The sequence below is a fragment of the Pimephales promelas genome, chromosome 11, assembly GCF_988280905.1.
Source record: "Pimephales promelas chromosome 11, fPimPro1.hap1.1, whole genome shotgun sequence".
NCBI classification, from domain to species: Eukaryota; Metazoa; Chordata; class Actinopteri; order Cypriniformes; family Leuciscidae; genus Pimephales; species Pimephales promelas.
Window position 1 is genome coordinate 15,983,762 of NC_142779.1, and position 14,074 is coordinate 15,997,835.

A 14,074-nucleotide genomic window follows, 5' to 3' on the forward strand; every position below is an offset into this window, starting at 1 on the left:
TTTTATGGTTCACAAAAAAGTCATACTGGTTCGGAACGACATGAGGATGAGTAAATTGTTTGCGTGTTTTATCCAAGGTTGATGCGATTTCTGTTAGCAATGCAGTCTGTTTGAAGGGTGAAAAATTACACCCTGACAAACTTTGTGTAAGTTTTGTGGTTAATGAAACATTTGAAAACACATTTTAAGGCCTATATGAAAGCTACCGTGTCTTTCACCACTTTTAAATCGCGTTTGATAAAGCGTCTTTGAAATTAGGCTAATAGATGTAAAAAAAGAAAAAAAAATGCCACCACGTGGTGGAGCTTGAGTACAGGTGAATATATATCATTTTAATTATAGCCTATTTGTTGTGTGTAAATATAGCGGCAGCCTATGATATAGACAAGACCATCTAAAATGATTCGGCGCAGTAGAATCATTGTGGATCATTGCTTCTAAAATCCCTTTTTCCAGTTGGGTTTCTCTCACCCCAGATAGATCAGGCTACCTTGACTTTGACTTACCATATTCAGTCTAGCTCCTCAATGCAAGCAAGCTATAGCTATTTATTCTAACGAGCCAACTAAAATTATAGTAAAAAAACTGTTTTAACGTTCAATATTTAAGGATAAAAGTGCTCAGAGGTAGAGAGGTTCCTGTTACTGGACTACCGACTCATGGTCCCTCCTCTATTGAGAGTTTCCCATCTCTCTGACTGCAGTGACTGGCGCTTCCTCCTCTGATGGTCAGTGTTTCTGAAGTTCATCTATGAGGTCGATGTCTTCTGTGCAACCGTAATTCACAACATTTGGCAACATGTTGAAGGTGGTTGTTGAATCCGCCAAAGGAATTCCTAAAAAGACACTTGGACTTCCAGATCCTATCGCAACTATCCTTTTTAAGGGTAAGTCTTCCCGTTTTCCCCCCCTTCTCAAGAGATGTATTTTATTTTATTTTAAAGAGGCATATTTATTAAATACTATATTTAAAATGTTACCTTAATCATAGTTTACTGAGTAGGCTATAACTGACAAGTTCAGCAGATGAAGTCGATGCATTTTTACAAATATTTACAATATGAGGTTATCTAAAGCGATTTAAGTAGTTTTTCATACAGTATGTGTTATGTTTGTTTACATGTAAAAGAACAGCACATCTCCTTATAAGGGATTGGAATGACCCATCGTTAGGGACAACGTGTCCCTCCCTTCACTGCAAAATGTGGAAATGTGCAGTTATTATTTCAACCTAAAATAACTTTTAGGTGACCCTTAAAAATGACTTTCAATTGTGCAAACCCAATGTGTATAACTGCACAAAGCACATTTTTCATTATAATCGTGTTAAAATATATATATGATGATGTTCTGAGTAACTGTGGGAATGTTATAATAATGTTATAACTATTTGGATGTTCATAAAAATGTAAATAAATAAATTTCAGGTGAAAAAAAGAAAACAAAAGCCATTGACAAAGAATTAAATCCGGTGTGGAATGAGGTCAGTACAAGTCATTTATTTCTCTCTTTTTTGTTGTTGTTGTCATTTAAATGGATGTATCTTAAATGTGGATAACCGAGACCTGATTTTACTATTTCAGATCATTGAGTTTGATTTGAAAGGTTCCCCATTGGATTCCTCCTCATTCATTGATGTGGTTGTGAAAGACTACGAAACCATTGGAAAAGACAAGTATGTGTGCATCCACCATTGATTTAATCCTTGAGACTTTTTGGATTCTAATATAAGTCTGGTATAATGGTGCATTCACGTGCTTGGCAAATGATATTTTCCACTTGTGAACTGGTATTTACCAGTGTGTTGCGTTCAAGTGCTTTTGTTGTTGTAATTTGTTAAAAAAGATGGAGATCCAGACCTGTTATTTAGCTAAAACTATTTTAGATTAAGTCATCTGCTACAGCAAGATGATTTATCAAAACTCAAACGGTAAATAATATGCTGTATATTTTCTAGATCATGAATATTATATATTTTTACCATTCACACCATTTTGGTGGTACTTTTGTAAATGCTATGTGAATAAACATTTATAGAGATTAGGTAGTGCAGAGCTAGACATGAACACTTTTAAAAAGTCACTGCCACACCTAACCACCTTGTCTAAACTTGCAGTGTTATTTTATGCAGGCGAGAGACTCTAGGCAGTCAAAGCACTTTAGATGTTTCCTTTAAAAAGGAAAAGGTTTCCTTTTCCTGATACACATGTAGTCAAACCTATAGTTCGGTCTTTAACTAGTGAACATTTGGTTTGGTTCAGAAGGCAGTTTTTCTTCCTTGTGGCACGTTTTACTGTGGAAAGTCTGCCACGATAATGAACTTTCCATGAGTCATGCATCTGACTTCTCCATGGCACTTTTTTCTCTCTCCCCCTAGTTTGCTGAGTCTCATACACGTCTCAAATGCATGAGTTTGTATTCCTTGTTGCCACTGGCTAGAGAGTAACCTAGCAACAAATCTGGAAAAAACGTTAACTTTTGAAACCTTGTAGTTGCCAGACTACTGGAATCACCAATGTACAGTATTTTCATGCATTTAAAGGAGTAGTTCACTTTTGAAAAAAAAAAAAAAAAAATTGCTGATAATGTACTCACCCCCATGTCATCCAAGTGATCCATGTCATTCTTTCTTCAGTTGAAAAGAAATTAAGGTTTTTGTTGAAAACATTCCAGCATTTTTCTCCATAGAATGCTCTTCAGTGGGAACCAAACGGTTCAAGGTCCAAAAGACGCTTTCAATACAAACTGCAAACTGTTCAAAGGGCTTTAAACGATTCCAGACAATGAATAAGGGTCTTATTAAGTGAAACGATCGCTCATTTAATAAATAAATAACAAAGTTTAAGTTTTATAAGGTCAAATGCTCACCTTGCTCTGTTTGAACTCATTCATCAAAATGAATGAATCTTTTTCCTAGTCATTTGGTTCATTCAACAAACGAAACGAACGGATTGACTCGGAAAAAGATTTGTTCATTTTGTTGAACGAGCACAAACTTGCAGCGCAGTACAGATCAAGGTGAGCATTTGAGCTTATAAAACTTTTTTTTTTTAAATGACTGCTCGTTTCGCTTGATAAGACCCTTATTCATCGTCTGGAATGGTTTAAAGCTCTTTGAACAGTTTGCAGTTTGTACTGAAAGTGTCTTTAGGACCTTGAACCATTCCCACTGAAGTGCATTACAGTATATGGAGAAAAATGCTGGAATGTTTTCATCAAAAACCTTAAGACATGGACATCTTGGACGACATTGGGGTGAGTAAATTATCAGCAAAAGTTTTTTTGAAAAGTGAACTACTCCTTTAAGAGGGATGAAATCTCCTTTTTAAATTTACGATTGCCTTTATCCTTATTTGGACATTTAACATAGCTTTTGTAGGGGAATTAATTTGGAGGAATCATATCTTAATCATAGTTTGTGACTCATAGATATCATGTGCATAGTTTCCGATCTATTTTGGAATTATTCTCTGGGCCTGCGTCAAGAAGACCGCAGTGCTTGACAAAAGAAATGCCAGCAGATATTTTTGGCATGAAAAAAAGCAAAAGAAAATTAAAAAGTTTGCTGAATATTTACAGAAAGCCATACTGACGTAAAACTAAAGTATGAAATGTTAATTTTAACGAATACTTTCAAATATAATCTTTAATTGCCAAATTTTCTGATTTTATTTGTTATCAAATCACTATTTTATTGTACAGAAAGATATTTGAACCTGCTGGTGCTGTGGAAAGCTAGAATTTGAAGCAATGAACCAAGACGCTAGAGTTTAAATAGTCCAGAAATTTGTTCCAGAACAGGCAAGCTAATGCGGTCAACCTTCTGAAGTATTTTTAAGAAAAAAAGCCATAACAGTCACCAAGTGAACTCTGACAGGGCGATCAGGACTCTAATGCAAAGTAGGCCTATAGTATGATTTATTTTGTGATTATGTCAGATGACGGTACATATTCCATGCACTGTATTGCACAACATGCAGGTTAATCTCCATATGTTGTTGAGTCTTGTCCACATGTACTGTATCAGCTGCGATGGTGCTGTGCAAACAGGATGTGTGCTTGTGTTGTGATGTAAATTATTTATATTACACTCTTACTCACTTAACATTATGTGTGTGTTTACTGTGTTCTCGTGCAACCCCCCTCTGAAGTTGCTGAATTTATCCAGTCTGCCTGGCACACAAGTTCCTGGTCTAGTGTAATTGCTTCCAGATTTTATTTCTCTCTGCTTCCTTCTCAGTTCTCTCCAGCATTATATATCATTTTTGGATCTTCTGTAAAGCAACCAGGAGTTAAAGGGGACATGGAAAACGTAGTCGCACCTAAAAGTTTACGGCAAAATTCATTAGACACAATCACTTTAACAAATGAATGCATATATTCTTTACAGTGAAGCAGTATTAAAGAAAACACTACAATTAAATGCCTCTCTCACAACAAAACAGCAACATTGTATTTACACTAACATTCAAAGGATGCCTGTAGGTTGGATTTTTTTTTTCTAAAACAAATACTTTTATTTATTAATGGAGTAGTTCACTTTAAAAAAAAAAAAAAATTGCTGATAATTTACTCACCCCATGTCATCCAAAATGTCCACGTTTTTCTTTCTTCATTTGAAAAGAAATTAAGGTTTTTGATGAAAACATTCCAGGATTTTCTCCATATAATGGACTTCAATGGGAACCAAACAGTCCAAATGAGAGTTTCAGTGCAGCTTTAAAGTGCTTTAAACGACACCAGACGATGAATAAGGGTCTTATCTAGGACCCTTCGAGTCATGACTCGAAAAAGATTTGTTCGAAAAAGATTTATTTTTTAAATGACCAATTGTTTTGCTATAAGACCCTTATTCATCGTCTGGTGACGTTTAAAGCCATTTGAAGCTGCACTGAAACTCTCATTTGGACCTTTAACCGTTTGGTTCCCATTGAAGTCCATCATATGGAGAAAAATCCTGGAATGTTTTCATCAAAAACCTTAATTTCTTTTCGACTGAAGAAAGAAAGACGTGGACATCTTGGATAACACGGGGGTGAGTAAATTATCAGAAAACGTTTTTTTTTTATATATATAGTGCTAAACTACTCCATAAGGCTGCATTAAAGTCCCGCTGTAGTCAATAATGTTAAAAAGCATCTTTGATCACCAAAATTACATATTTAAAGTTTGTGAAAAAAAACTTGCCTTAAAGGAACATGCCTCCGTTTTTTGAAATAGGGGTTATTCAACGTCTCCCCTACATTTAGACAGGTGGGCAAATGCATTTTTGTCGCAGTGCATGCATTGTCTTAGTTTGGATTGTGCATGTCGTGAGTTAAAGTGATAAAACTAAAAAAAAGAAAAAAAAAAAAGAATTACTTCTTGTGTCCTGCTTATTCACAACGAGTAAAAATAGCTAGGCAGATTAAGACTACAGTAGGTGATTTTCCTAGGCAGATATGGACTAGATTGGGGAAAAGCACATGCGAAGCAGTGCTACTTGGGCGCAGAGCGGCAGAGATATCACGCAACGCCTGAAATTAACATACTGGTGTGACCGGCACCGAATATCTTCGATATCTCTACGCCCAAGTGTGCACTAAGACAAAAATGCCTCAGTACACCCTTAGTATAAGCGAATACATGGCTATGCAAATGAGCCCCGCCTCCACTCACTACCTGATCCTCTCGCTCAACTTTACTGTGGTAAACGCTGCACAGTGGCAAGTCGAAATACTGGTTTAATTGAGCCATATTTGTTTGAACCACAAACTTATTAAGAAGTGGAAGAATGAATTATAATAGGCTTGTCTACAAGTCAGAATGGTAATATGTTTACAATGTCCACATAATGGTAATTAATATGATTAGCCTGTTATTAAACAGTTAATAATGTGTTGCTAATTATTAGTTGAGTCAGAAAGCCGCCTTGTAAAAATTAGCATCCTTAGAAATTGAACAACATAGAAATCTCCCGCTGTATTGCTAAATGTATCCAATTTTTCATATTTTTTGAGACTGTCTTTGGTTCACTGCAGTTTTAAAGGTTCTCTAAGCGATCCTGGGTGTTGACGTTCGGAATATTTTCAAACAAATCGGAGGCTAGCTAGACCCTCCCTCCTCCACATCTCATCTCCCCCTCCCTTCCGTGCTTCCTGAAATAATTGTGAACGTGCATTTCTAGCAAATTATATCCTTGTGTGGGTTTGGCGAACATAAGCGTCAATTTAGAAGAAAAAAACAATTTAACGTTACCCACCTGTCCAGCAAAAACAGAGCAACCTGAATGTCGGACTGGAAGCCCTTCTGCCGCCGGAGTTCTCGCCATCGTTCAAAAGCTTTGCTACCGATGTAAATTCGGAACTTCACACGTTCTTTATCCGACTCCTTCTTCTTTTTAATTTGTTCTTCAGAACGACGTCTCTTTGGTCGTGTTTCGGCCATTTTTCAAACTTCCCTCTGATGCTTCTCTCCTTCACACACACACACACCCTTCATGTGCACGCGCACTAACACGCCCCACATCGCTTAGAGAACCTTTAAATAAAAAATACTTAGCAATGATGGCTCATGAATTTGAACATGCTTTGTAATAAAACTAGGGCTGTCAAACAATTAATCGTGATTAATTGCATCCAAAATAAAAGTTTGCATTTACGTAATATATGTGGGTGCACTGTGTATAATTATTTTATATATATAAATACACACACATGCTTGTATATATTTAAGAAATACTTTCATGTATATACTGTATATAGATTTAAATATAATTTATATTATATATACGTAAATATTTTACATGTAATATTTTTTTCTTAAATATACATGCATGTGTGTGTATTTATACAAAATAATTATACACAGTGCACCCACATATATTATGTAATTAATTAATTGTGATTAATCACGATTAATCATTTGACAGCCCTAATTAAAGCATATTAAAAACACCAAGTAAGTAGACATAAACAAAAAAAAAAAAACTTGATTTTCACCACAGGGGGGTCTTTAAATGAATTGAAAGTAACAGTAAAGACATTTATTATTTTACTAAATTATTTTTTCTATTCCAAATAAATTCTGTTGAAGAGAACTGAAAAAATGTAGCTGTTTCCACAAAAACATCAAGAAGCACAACCTTTTGAAATCTTGATAATAATGAGAAACGTTACGATAGCACCACATCAGCATGTTAGAATGATTTCTGAAAGATCTTGAGACACCAAAGACTGAAGTATGCATTCAATAATCTTAACTATGAAATTTTGAATGGTTGTGAATGTAATTTTATGATAAAAAAAAAGTAAATTATTTTTAATAAAAATTTAATAATAATGTTTGGTCAAAGACAAAAAACAGCCACTGCATGTTTTAACATCTTCTTGAATGAATTTTAGATTCAGACATGTTTTCTGAATGTTCATTCTTGACATCCGCATTTCCCACATGTCGAAATGTGGTGGTTTAGCCCGCCCAAGATAAGTCCTATTGCTCCGTCACCCTGATTCACCAGCTATTGCGAAAGTACAAATAGTCTCTTTCAGGTGTCTTTCAGAGAGTTTTGACTGAACTTGCCGAGGGTGAGAAAAGCTGAAGTGAAACAGAATAATGCAATATACATTTCCAAAATCTCATCAGCTTTTTCCGCCGTTTTTTGATTTCAAGTAGTGAAACAATGTGAAAGGAACAGTGTTTTGAAGTGGAAGTTTTCATAATGTAATTATACTCTATATACAACAGTACCAACAAAAGTACAGTGTTGCATAAACGCTTTCAAATTTGTGTAAAAATGAAATTTTCTTCCCTGTTTAGTATTATTTTCTTCTGCTTTCTAGATTTATTGGTTCTACAAAGATCTTTCTTAAAGAATTGGCTGCTGGTCAGACCAGATCTATTCCTTCCAAGAACATTCCTCTCATTAATGAGAAGAAACAGGAAATTGGGGTATTTTTTTTTTTTGTACAGTATGGATCAACTAAAATAAAAATAATGATGATGACTAACTTAAAATAAATTTTCTAACTGTATTTCTCTTCATTTACTACTTTAGGCAACTATCAGTTTAACAATTGGTTATGAGCCACCTGCAAGTACCGTCCCAAACCCAAATGATCAGAACATCGGAGATGCCCACACTGGAGATACTGCAGGTTATTTCAATTTTATTACATCTTACTGGCCTACATAAGCTGTGTTTCTTTTGTTAACTAGTTGAGATAGATTTCCCAACAGGGCTTTAGGAATATTATTGGCCTTTGTGTTTACATACAGTATGGAAATGATTGATGCAAATGAGTGACAGAAAATGGAACACACACAAAAAGAAGAACGCTGCCACATTGAGTCTGTGTTCCTAACAATAATAATGATTCATATCATAACCAAACTAAAAAAAAATAGTTTGCAAAAAAAAAAGATAAGAAATGTTTCATGCTCCTATTGGTATTTTAATTAACCAAATTATATTATATTAATTATATTATATTATATTATGAACATTTATTATATATCTGTAATATTTATTATTTATTATGTAATATTTATTATATTATTTATTATTATATGTAATATTAATTATTCATATTAATGTCCATTGTTTATGTTATTCTATATATAGACTTTGATATATATATATATATATATATATATATATATATATATATATATATTGACTTTGATATATATCTATTGGCTTTGCTTTTAGTTGGTGAAGAGGAGAAAGGTGTTGATAGTGATGAAGATGTAGGTGATGTGACCGAGCCAGGGGCACCTGGAGTTTCTCCCTCTGGACAGCCTGGAAGAAAAGACTCAAAAAAGATTGTTCGCACAACTCGGAAGAGGCAAAAAGCTCTGGCCAACAAACCCCAAGATTTCCAGGTATGTGTTCTTATTTCTAAATGTCATATCTGAAAGGTCAGTGAGCTTTTTAAAGGTCAGTTAATCCATGAACATTGTTTTCACTTAGATTCGTATTCGAGTAATTGAGGGTCGACAGTTACCTGGCAATAACATAAAGCCAGTCACCAAAGTAAGTGTGTGCGGACAGACACACAGAACAAGGATTCGAAGAGGAAACAATCCATTCTTTGATGAGGTATTTTGCTTTTCATCGAGCCCATCTGACGTCCTGTGAAAATAATACATATTGCCTTGTTTTTGGTCACTGCATTGTTTTTCCTAGACTAGAGGGAAACCTTTCTTTCTGTGGACTGGTTCATGACTTTAGTCTGCTCTACCTCATTCTCTACTGTAGCTGTTTTGGTTAAAACCCTGCTGGCCCACTTCCTTTTGACCTGATATTTCTTTCTATCTCACACTTGCCTCAGTGAGTCTACAATCTATTCATTTCTCAATTCACACAAATGCTCGGTTGAGGCTTCTTTAACCAAAAGTGCTGTTTCCTTTTGCATTTCATAGCTTTTGATATTTGCTTTTTGTCCATAGTGTTGTGAATATGATCTAATTTACATGGCTGTTTCCATAGATTTTCTTCTACAATGTCACCATGCTGCCTTCTGAGCTTTTTGATGAGAGCATCATGATCCGGGTAAGAATGGTCTTGATATGTTCATTCTATCATTCTATCAACCAACCCTATACCTAATGGTAAAAATCTAAGGACTCTGATTGGTTGAAAACAATGTTGTTTTTTGGATCAGGATGAGGATCCAGAAACATGTCTCCTTGTGCAAATCACATGAAATAAATATATGTATTTTGATATAATTTTATTTGCTGCTGAGAGTTTGCTCTTTAGTTCATATATTATGGTTGCAGCTTTTTTTATTGTATGTCTAATATTTCTCTCTTAAATCTAGGTGTATAATGCCTACTCCCTGAGAGCAGATAGTCTAATGGGGGAGTTTAAGGTACACTTATAATCCACACAATCCTAATGTCATTTGAATATATTTACTATGTGTTCATGGCTTGGTTAGAATCCTAATATCTTATTCCTATCAAACATTTGTGAAGAGTACTTTGATGTTTGAATGTGCGTCTTTATAAACTCTTTCAAACACTGTTTTAACAGCTGGATGTTGGCTATGTCTACGATGAGCCTGGTATGTGAAGAGTTTGGCTGTTGGATTACAAACTGTTATATTGTGCTATGCAAATTTGTGTAATGGTTAAACAGTTTAAGCATTGTCTCAGCACTACATATTCATTTGTGAAATGTTTTTTCTTTCATAATCTGTGGTGTGTCCATGTCAGGCCATGCAATTATGAGGAAGTGGCTGCTGCTAAGTGACCCAGATGACTCCATTTCTGGAGCCAAAGGATACCTGAAAGTTAGCATGTTCATAGTTGGCACTGGAGACGAGCTTCCGGTAAGTTCCTAAGTACATGTCACTCTGAAAGTTTAAAAGAATTGTCAGGCATTTTCAAGAACAGTTCATTCGGTTTTACAACTGGCAGTTTCACCATTTAGAGTTAAATTAATTTGTCTGAGCCAAGAGTTGGACATATAGTACAGTTGCACATTAGGCGATCTCAGTTTGAGTTAACTTGTTGGTCAGGTGGAAAAGCGAGAAGTCAATGAGGAACAGGATGACATTGAAAGTAACTTGCTGCTGCCAGCTGGAGTTGCTTTACGATGGGCTACGCTGAGTCTGAAAATCTACCGAGCTGAGGACATGCCACAGAGTAATCATGACAGCAACACACCACTGCAATTCTATATATTGCCATTTCTATTCTCATAATCAGTAACATACTTTTTTCACATCATGTTCAGTGGATGACGCATTTGCCCAGACAGTAAAGCACTTATTTGGCGGAACAGATGAAAAGAAAAATTTGGTGGATCCTTTTCTAGAAGTAAATTTTGCTGGCAAAAAGGTAAAAACTAAAAAGAATCTATGTTAATTGGAGAAGAAATAGAATGATTGGTAAAGGATTGTGATTACTTGCTTCTTCTTTTTGTCTTTTAAGGTATGTACAAAGATTGTCGAGAAGAATGCCAATCCAGAGTGGAATCAACTGATTCACCTGCAGGTTAAGGTAGGAGGGGTGATAACCTGGTACTATGTTAATAGGTTAATAAAAATGATTATAGGTTAAATATAAAATTCAAGCAATTAAATTGTGACTATTTCCATGAAAAAATTACTATATCTCTTCAATCTTTCCTTTTAGTTCCCATCAATGTGTGAACGTATCAAGCTCACTGCCTTTGACTGGTAAGTTCTTTATTTATCTTTATAATAATTTTACAGAGCTGACATGTGTGTGTGTGTGTGTATATATATATATATATATATATACAGTATATATATATATACACTACTATTCAAAAATTTGGGGTCTGTAAGATTTTTAATGTTTTTGAAAGAAGTCCCTTATGCTTACAACGACTGCATTTATATGATCAAAAATACAGTGAAAACAGTATATATATATTGTGAAATATCAGTACAATTTAAAATAACTATTTTATATTTTAATATATTTTAAAATGTATTCCTGTAATGGCAAATATATTTGTAGATTTTTACAAATATAATAGAAAACTCAAAAGAAAAAAAAATCTTTTGGTACCCTGTAAGGTTACACGTTATTTCGATGGTCCACTTCAGACATCTATCAATAAATTACAGGTACATATGTGTGTGTGTCTGTCTGTCTGTCTTTTAATCGAATATCTCTCGAACCTCTCTTGACAGATATCTTGCTATGGGCACTTATGGTGCTGCAGTTTGACATTGTTTGGATTATAAATGCAAACAATATCAGTAAATATATCGGTTAAAAGTAGCACACATTCTGTCAGCTAAACATTAAGTCAACTACACTGATTAAGTAGTAAATAGTTAGTTGTCAGTAGTTAGTTATATGTACTTCAATTTCAATTTATTGTGACATTATGTCAGTATCAATATTTGCTTTCAACCATTCACAAATAAAAATGTCACTGAACTTTTGCTGTGTAATTGTAACAACTAGTGCAGTGTCTGTGCAAAATCATTTGTGTGTGTGTGTGTGTGTGTGTGTGTGTTTAGTAATTGTTGCTTTGGTGTGTTTGAGTGCACATTGTTACAATTACACAGCAAAAGTTCAGTGACATTTTTCTTTGTGCATGGTAGAAATCATGCCATGTATTTGTATCAGAAGTACCCTAAACGGAGATAGAACCTTATAATTCTAAGCTCACGGTATGTGTGTACAGGTAGCAGGAGTTTAGATTAGATTACATAGCAATTTAAGATAGCATATTCAACAACACATAGTAACAGGGAACCTCAGCGTACATGACACAGTAATAACTTGGCATTGAGACCAGGCTATGCTTGAGCAAACTGTTTGTGATTTGGCAAATCATGGCTGTGAAAGAGACTGTGAACGCAATGAATAGGATATGTTTAGTTGGTGAATAGTATGGGCTACTATTAAACAGCGATAGCATTAAGTGCACCAGAATGAAATATAATATTCAGAAGTAAACAGTGTAGCTGACTTACAGATTCAGTTAACATTGACAAATGAATGATGATTCAGGGAGCAGACTAGACAGTGACCTACGAAAAAACCCTACGCTTGAGCAAACAGTTTGTAGGCTACTACAAATGATGGCCGTGAATAGAATATAATATTCAGAAGTAAACAGAGTAGCTGACTTAATGTTTAGCTGACAGAGTGTTTATGTTAAGCGCACCAGAATAAAACGTTAAGCGCACCAGAATAAAATATAATATTCAGAATTAAACAAGTAACTTTGCTCAAGTGTAGGGTTTTTTCTGAGCTGCGAAAAGGTGCAGGAACACTCAGTGTACAGCGTGAGGGGGGAGTGGCCACTCAGTGTACAGTGTGAGAGGGGGAGTGGCCACTCAGTGTATAGTGTGAGAGTGGGTGTGGCCATTTATATAAACGTTAGCAGATTTTAAACAGACAGTCTACTAATATTCTAATGACCGGTAGTTGCAAATGTACTTATAGTTAGTCGAATGTCTTCAGTCACAGTGGACAATCGAAATGAAGTGTTACCCATTGTAAAAATGTTGAACAGTAGTGTATAATAATCATAAATATATGTTGGTGCTGTGACCTACCAGTCGGCTAACATGCACATTGAGGTATGATGCTCATGTCAAATCTGTATTGTGTCATATCCCAATCCTCCTGTCCCCTGCTTCCTTCCAATCTTTTCCTTTCCTCTCTCTTCAAAATACTATTTTTTCATATCCTATTTGAAAGGGATCGGCTGTCAAGGAACGATGTTATTGGGACCACCTACCTGAATCTGACTAAAATAGCTTCATCTGGTGGGGAAATTGAGGGTACAGTAAGATTCTTTATTTGTGTCTTTCGAGGTACAGGAATGAATTAATATAGATTTCACTGTTTCAGTTAATTTTTCTTTTACACTACAAACTTTATTTTTTAAAATAGCAAAACTTTCAGAAAAAAGTTTTACTATCGAACAAGATATGCAAATATATGCAAAAAATGCGTCCTGTCTAAAACTCGATTTCTTCATCAGAATCACACTCAGAAAATGGACAGCCTCCTTCCTTTAATGGTATTGTAAATGTTATTTAATTAAACTTTATTTTTTTATTGTATTATTTTTGATGTTAAAATACTTAAAAAGTAAAATAACCCAATTTTATGTTTAACTTTTGATGTTTCAACTTACATTTAATCTATTTGCTTTATGCTATCAATTAAGAAATCTATATTTGTGTGTTTTTCAGTTGTCTTGTGTTGATTTATTAGTCATCTCGAAGCATCTCTAACCCACTATTTTCCAGTAGACACCACAGAAGCTGAGGTTGGCTTTCTTCCAGCTTTTGGGCCTTGTTATATTAACCTTTATGGAAGTCCAAGAGAATTTACTGGCCTACCTGACCCATATGAGGATCTGAATTACGGCAAGGTGAGTGTTGTACAGAAAAATGCTGTGGTGGGAAATTGGTGAGAGCTGCGATATAGAACATAATAAATACTGGCCAAACCCAGCGACAATTATTTTAGAAGGACAACATCTCTGCAACACCTTGACTTTGAAGATAATATTGTTACGCAGTGTTTGCTCTGCATAAAAGAAACGAGCAAACAGTACATGCCGCCATTCTACTTTTACACCATCG

The 14,074-nt window shown here is 34.9% G+C and overlaps 1 protein-coding gene across 2 annotated transcripts in view; it reads left to right on the forward strand.

Annotated features, from left to right (window-relative positions):
* Nucleotides 1–684: 684 nt before the first annotated feature.
* The window catches only part of myofl (myoferlin like), a 31,126-nt gene continuing 17,736 nt past the window's right edge, over nt 685–14,074 (forward strand). The window contains exons 1-18 of one of the 2 annotated variants that reach the window (XM_039672285.2): nt 685–886; nt 1,427–1,482; nt 1,583–1,674; nt 7,820–7,928; nt 8,035–8,134; nt 8,689–8,861; nt 8,950–9,078; nt 9,469–9,531; nt 9,803–9,853; nt 10,018–10,048; nt 10,200–10,315; nt 10,505–10,631; nt 10,723–10,826; nt 10,920–10,988; nt 11,124–11,167; nt 13,179–13,261; nt 13,465–13,503; nt 13,736–13,860. In XM_039672285.2, coding sequence (XP_039528219.2) covers nt 799–886; nt 1,427–1,482; nt 1,583–1,674; nt 7,820–7,928; nt 8,035–8,134; nt 8,689–8,861; nt 8,950–9,078; nt 9,469–9,531; nt 9,803–9,853; nt 10,018–10,048; nt 10,200–10,315; nt 10,505–10,631; nt 10,723–10,826; nt 10,920–10,988; nt 11,124–11,167; nt 13,179–13,261; nt 13,465–13,503; nt 13,736–13,860 — 1,599 coding nt within the window. In that variant the 5' untranslated portion in view covers nt 685–798. The remainder of the gene's footprint in view (nt 887–1,426; nt 1,483–1,582; nt 1,675–7,819; nt 7,929–8,034; nt 8,135–8,688; nt 8,862–8,949; nt 9,079–9,468; nt 9,532–9,802; nt 9,854–10,017; nt 10,049–10,199; nt 10,316–10,504; nt 10,632–10,722; nt 10,827–10,919; nt 10,989–11,123; nt 11,168–13,178; nt 13,262–13,464; nt 13,504–13,735; nt 13,861–14,074) is intronic. The other variant, XM_039672286.2, reaches the window with a different exon arrangement.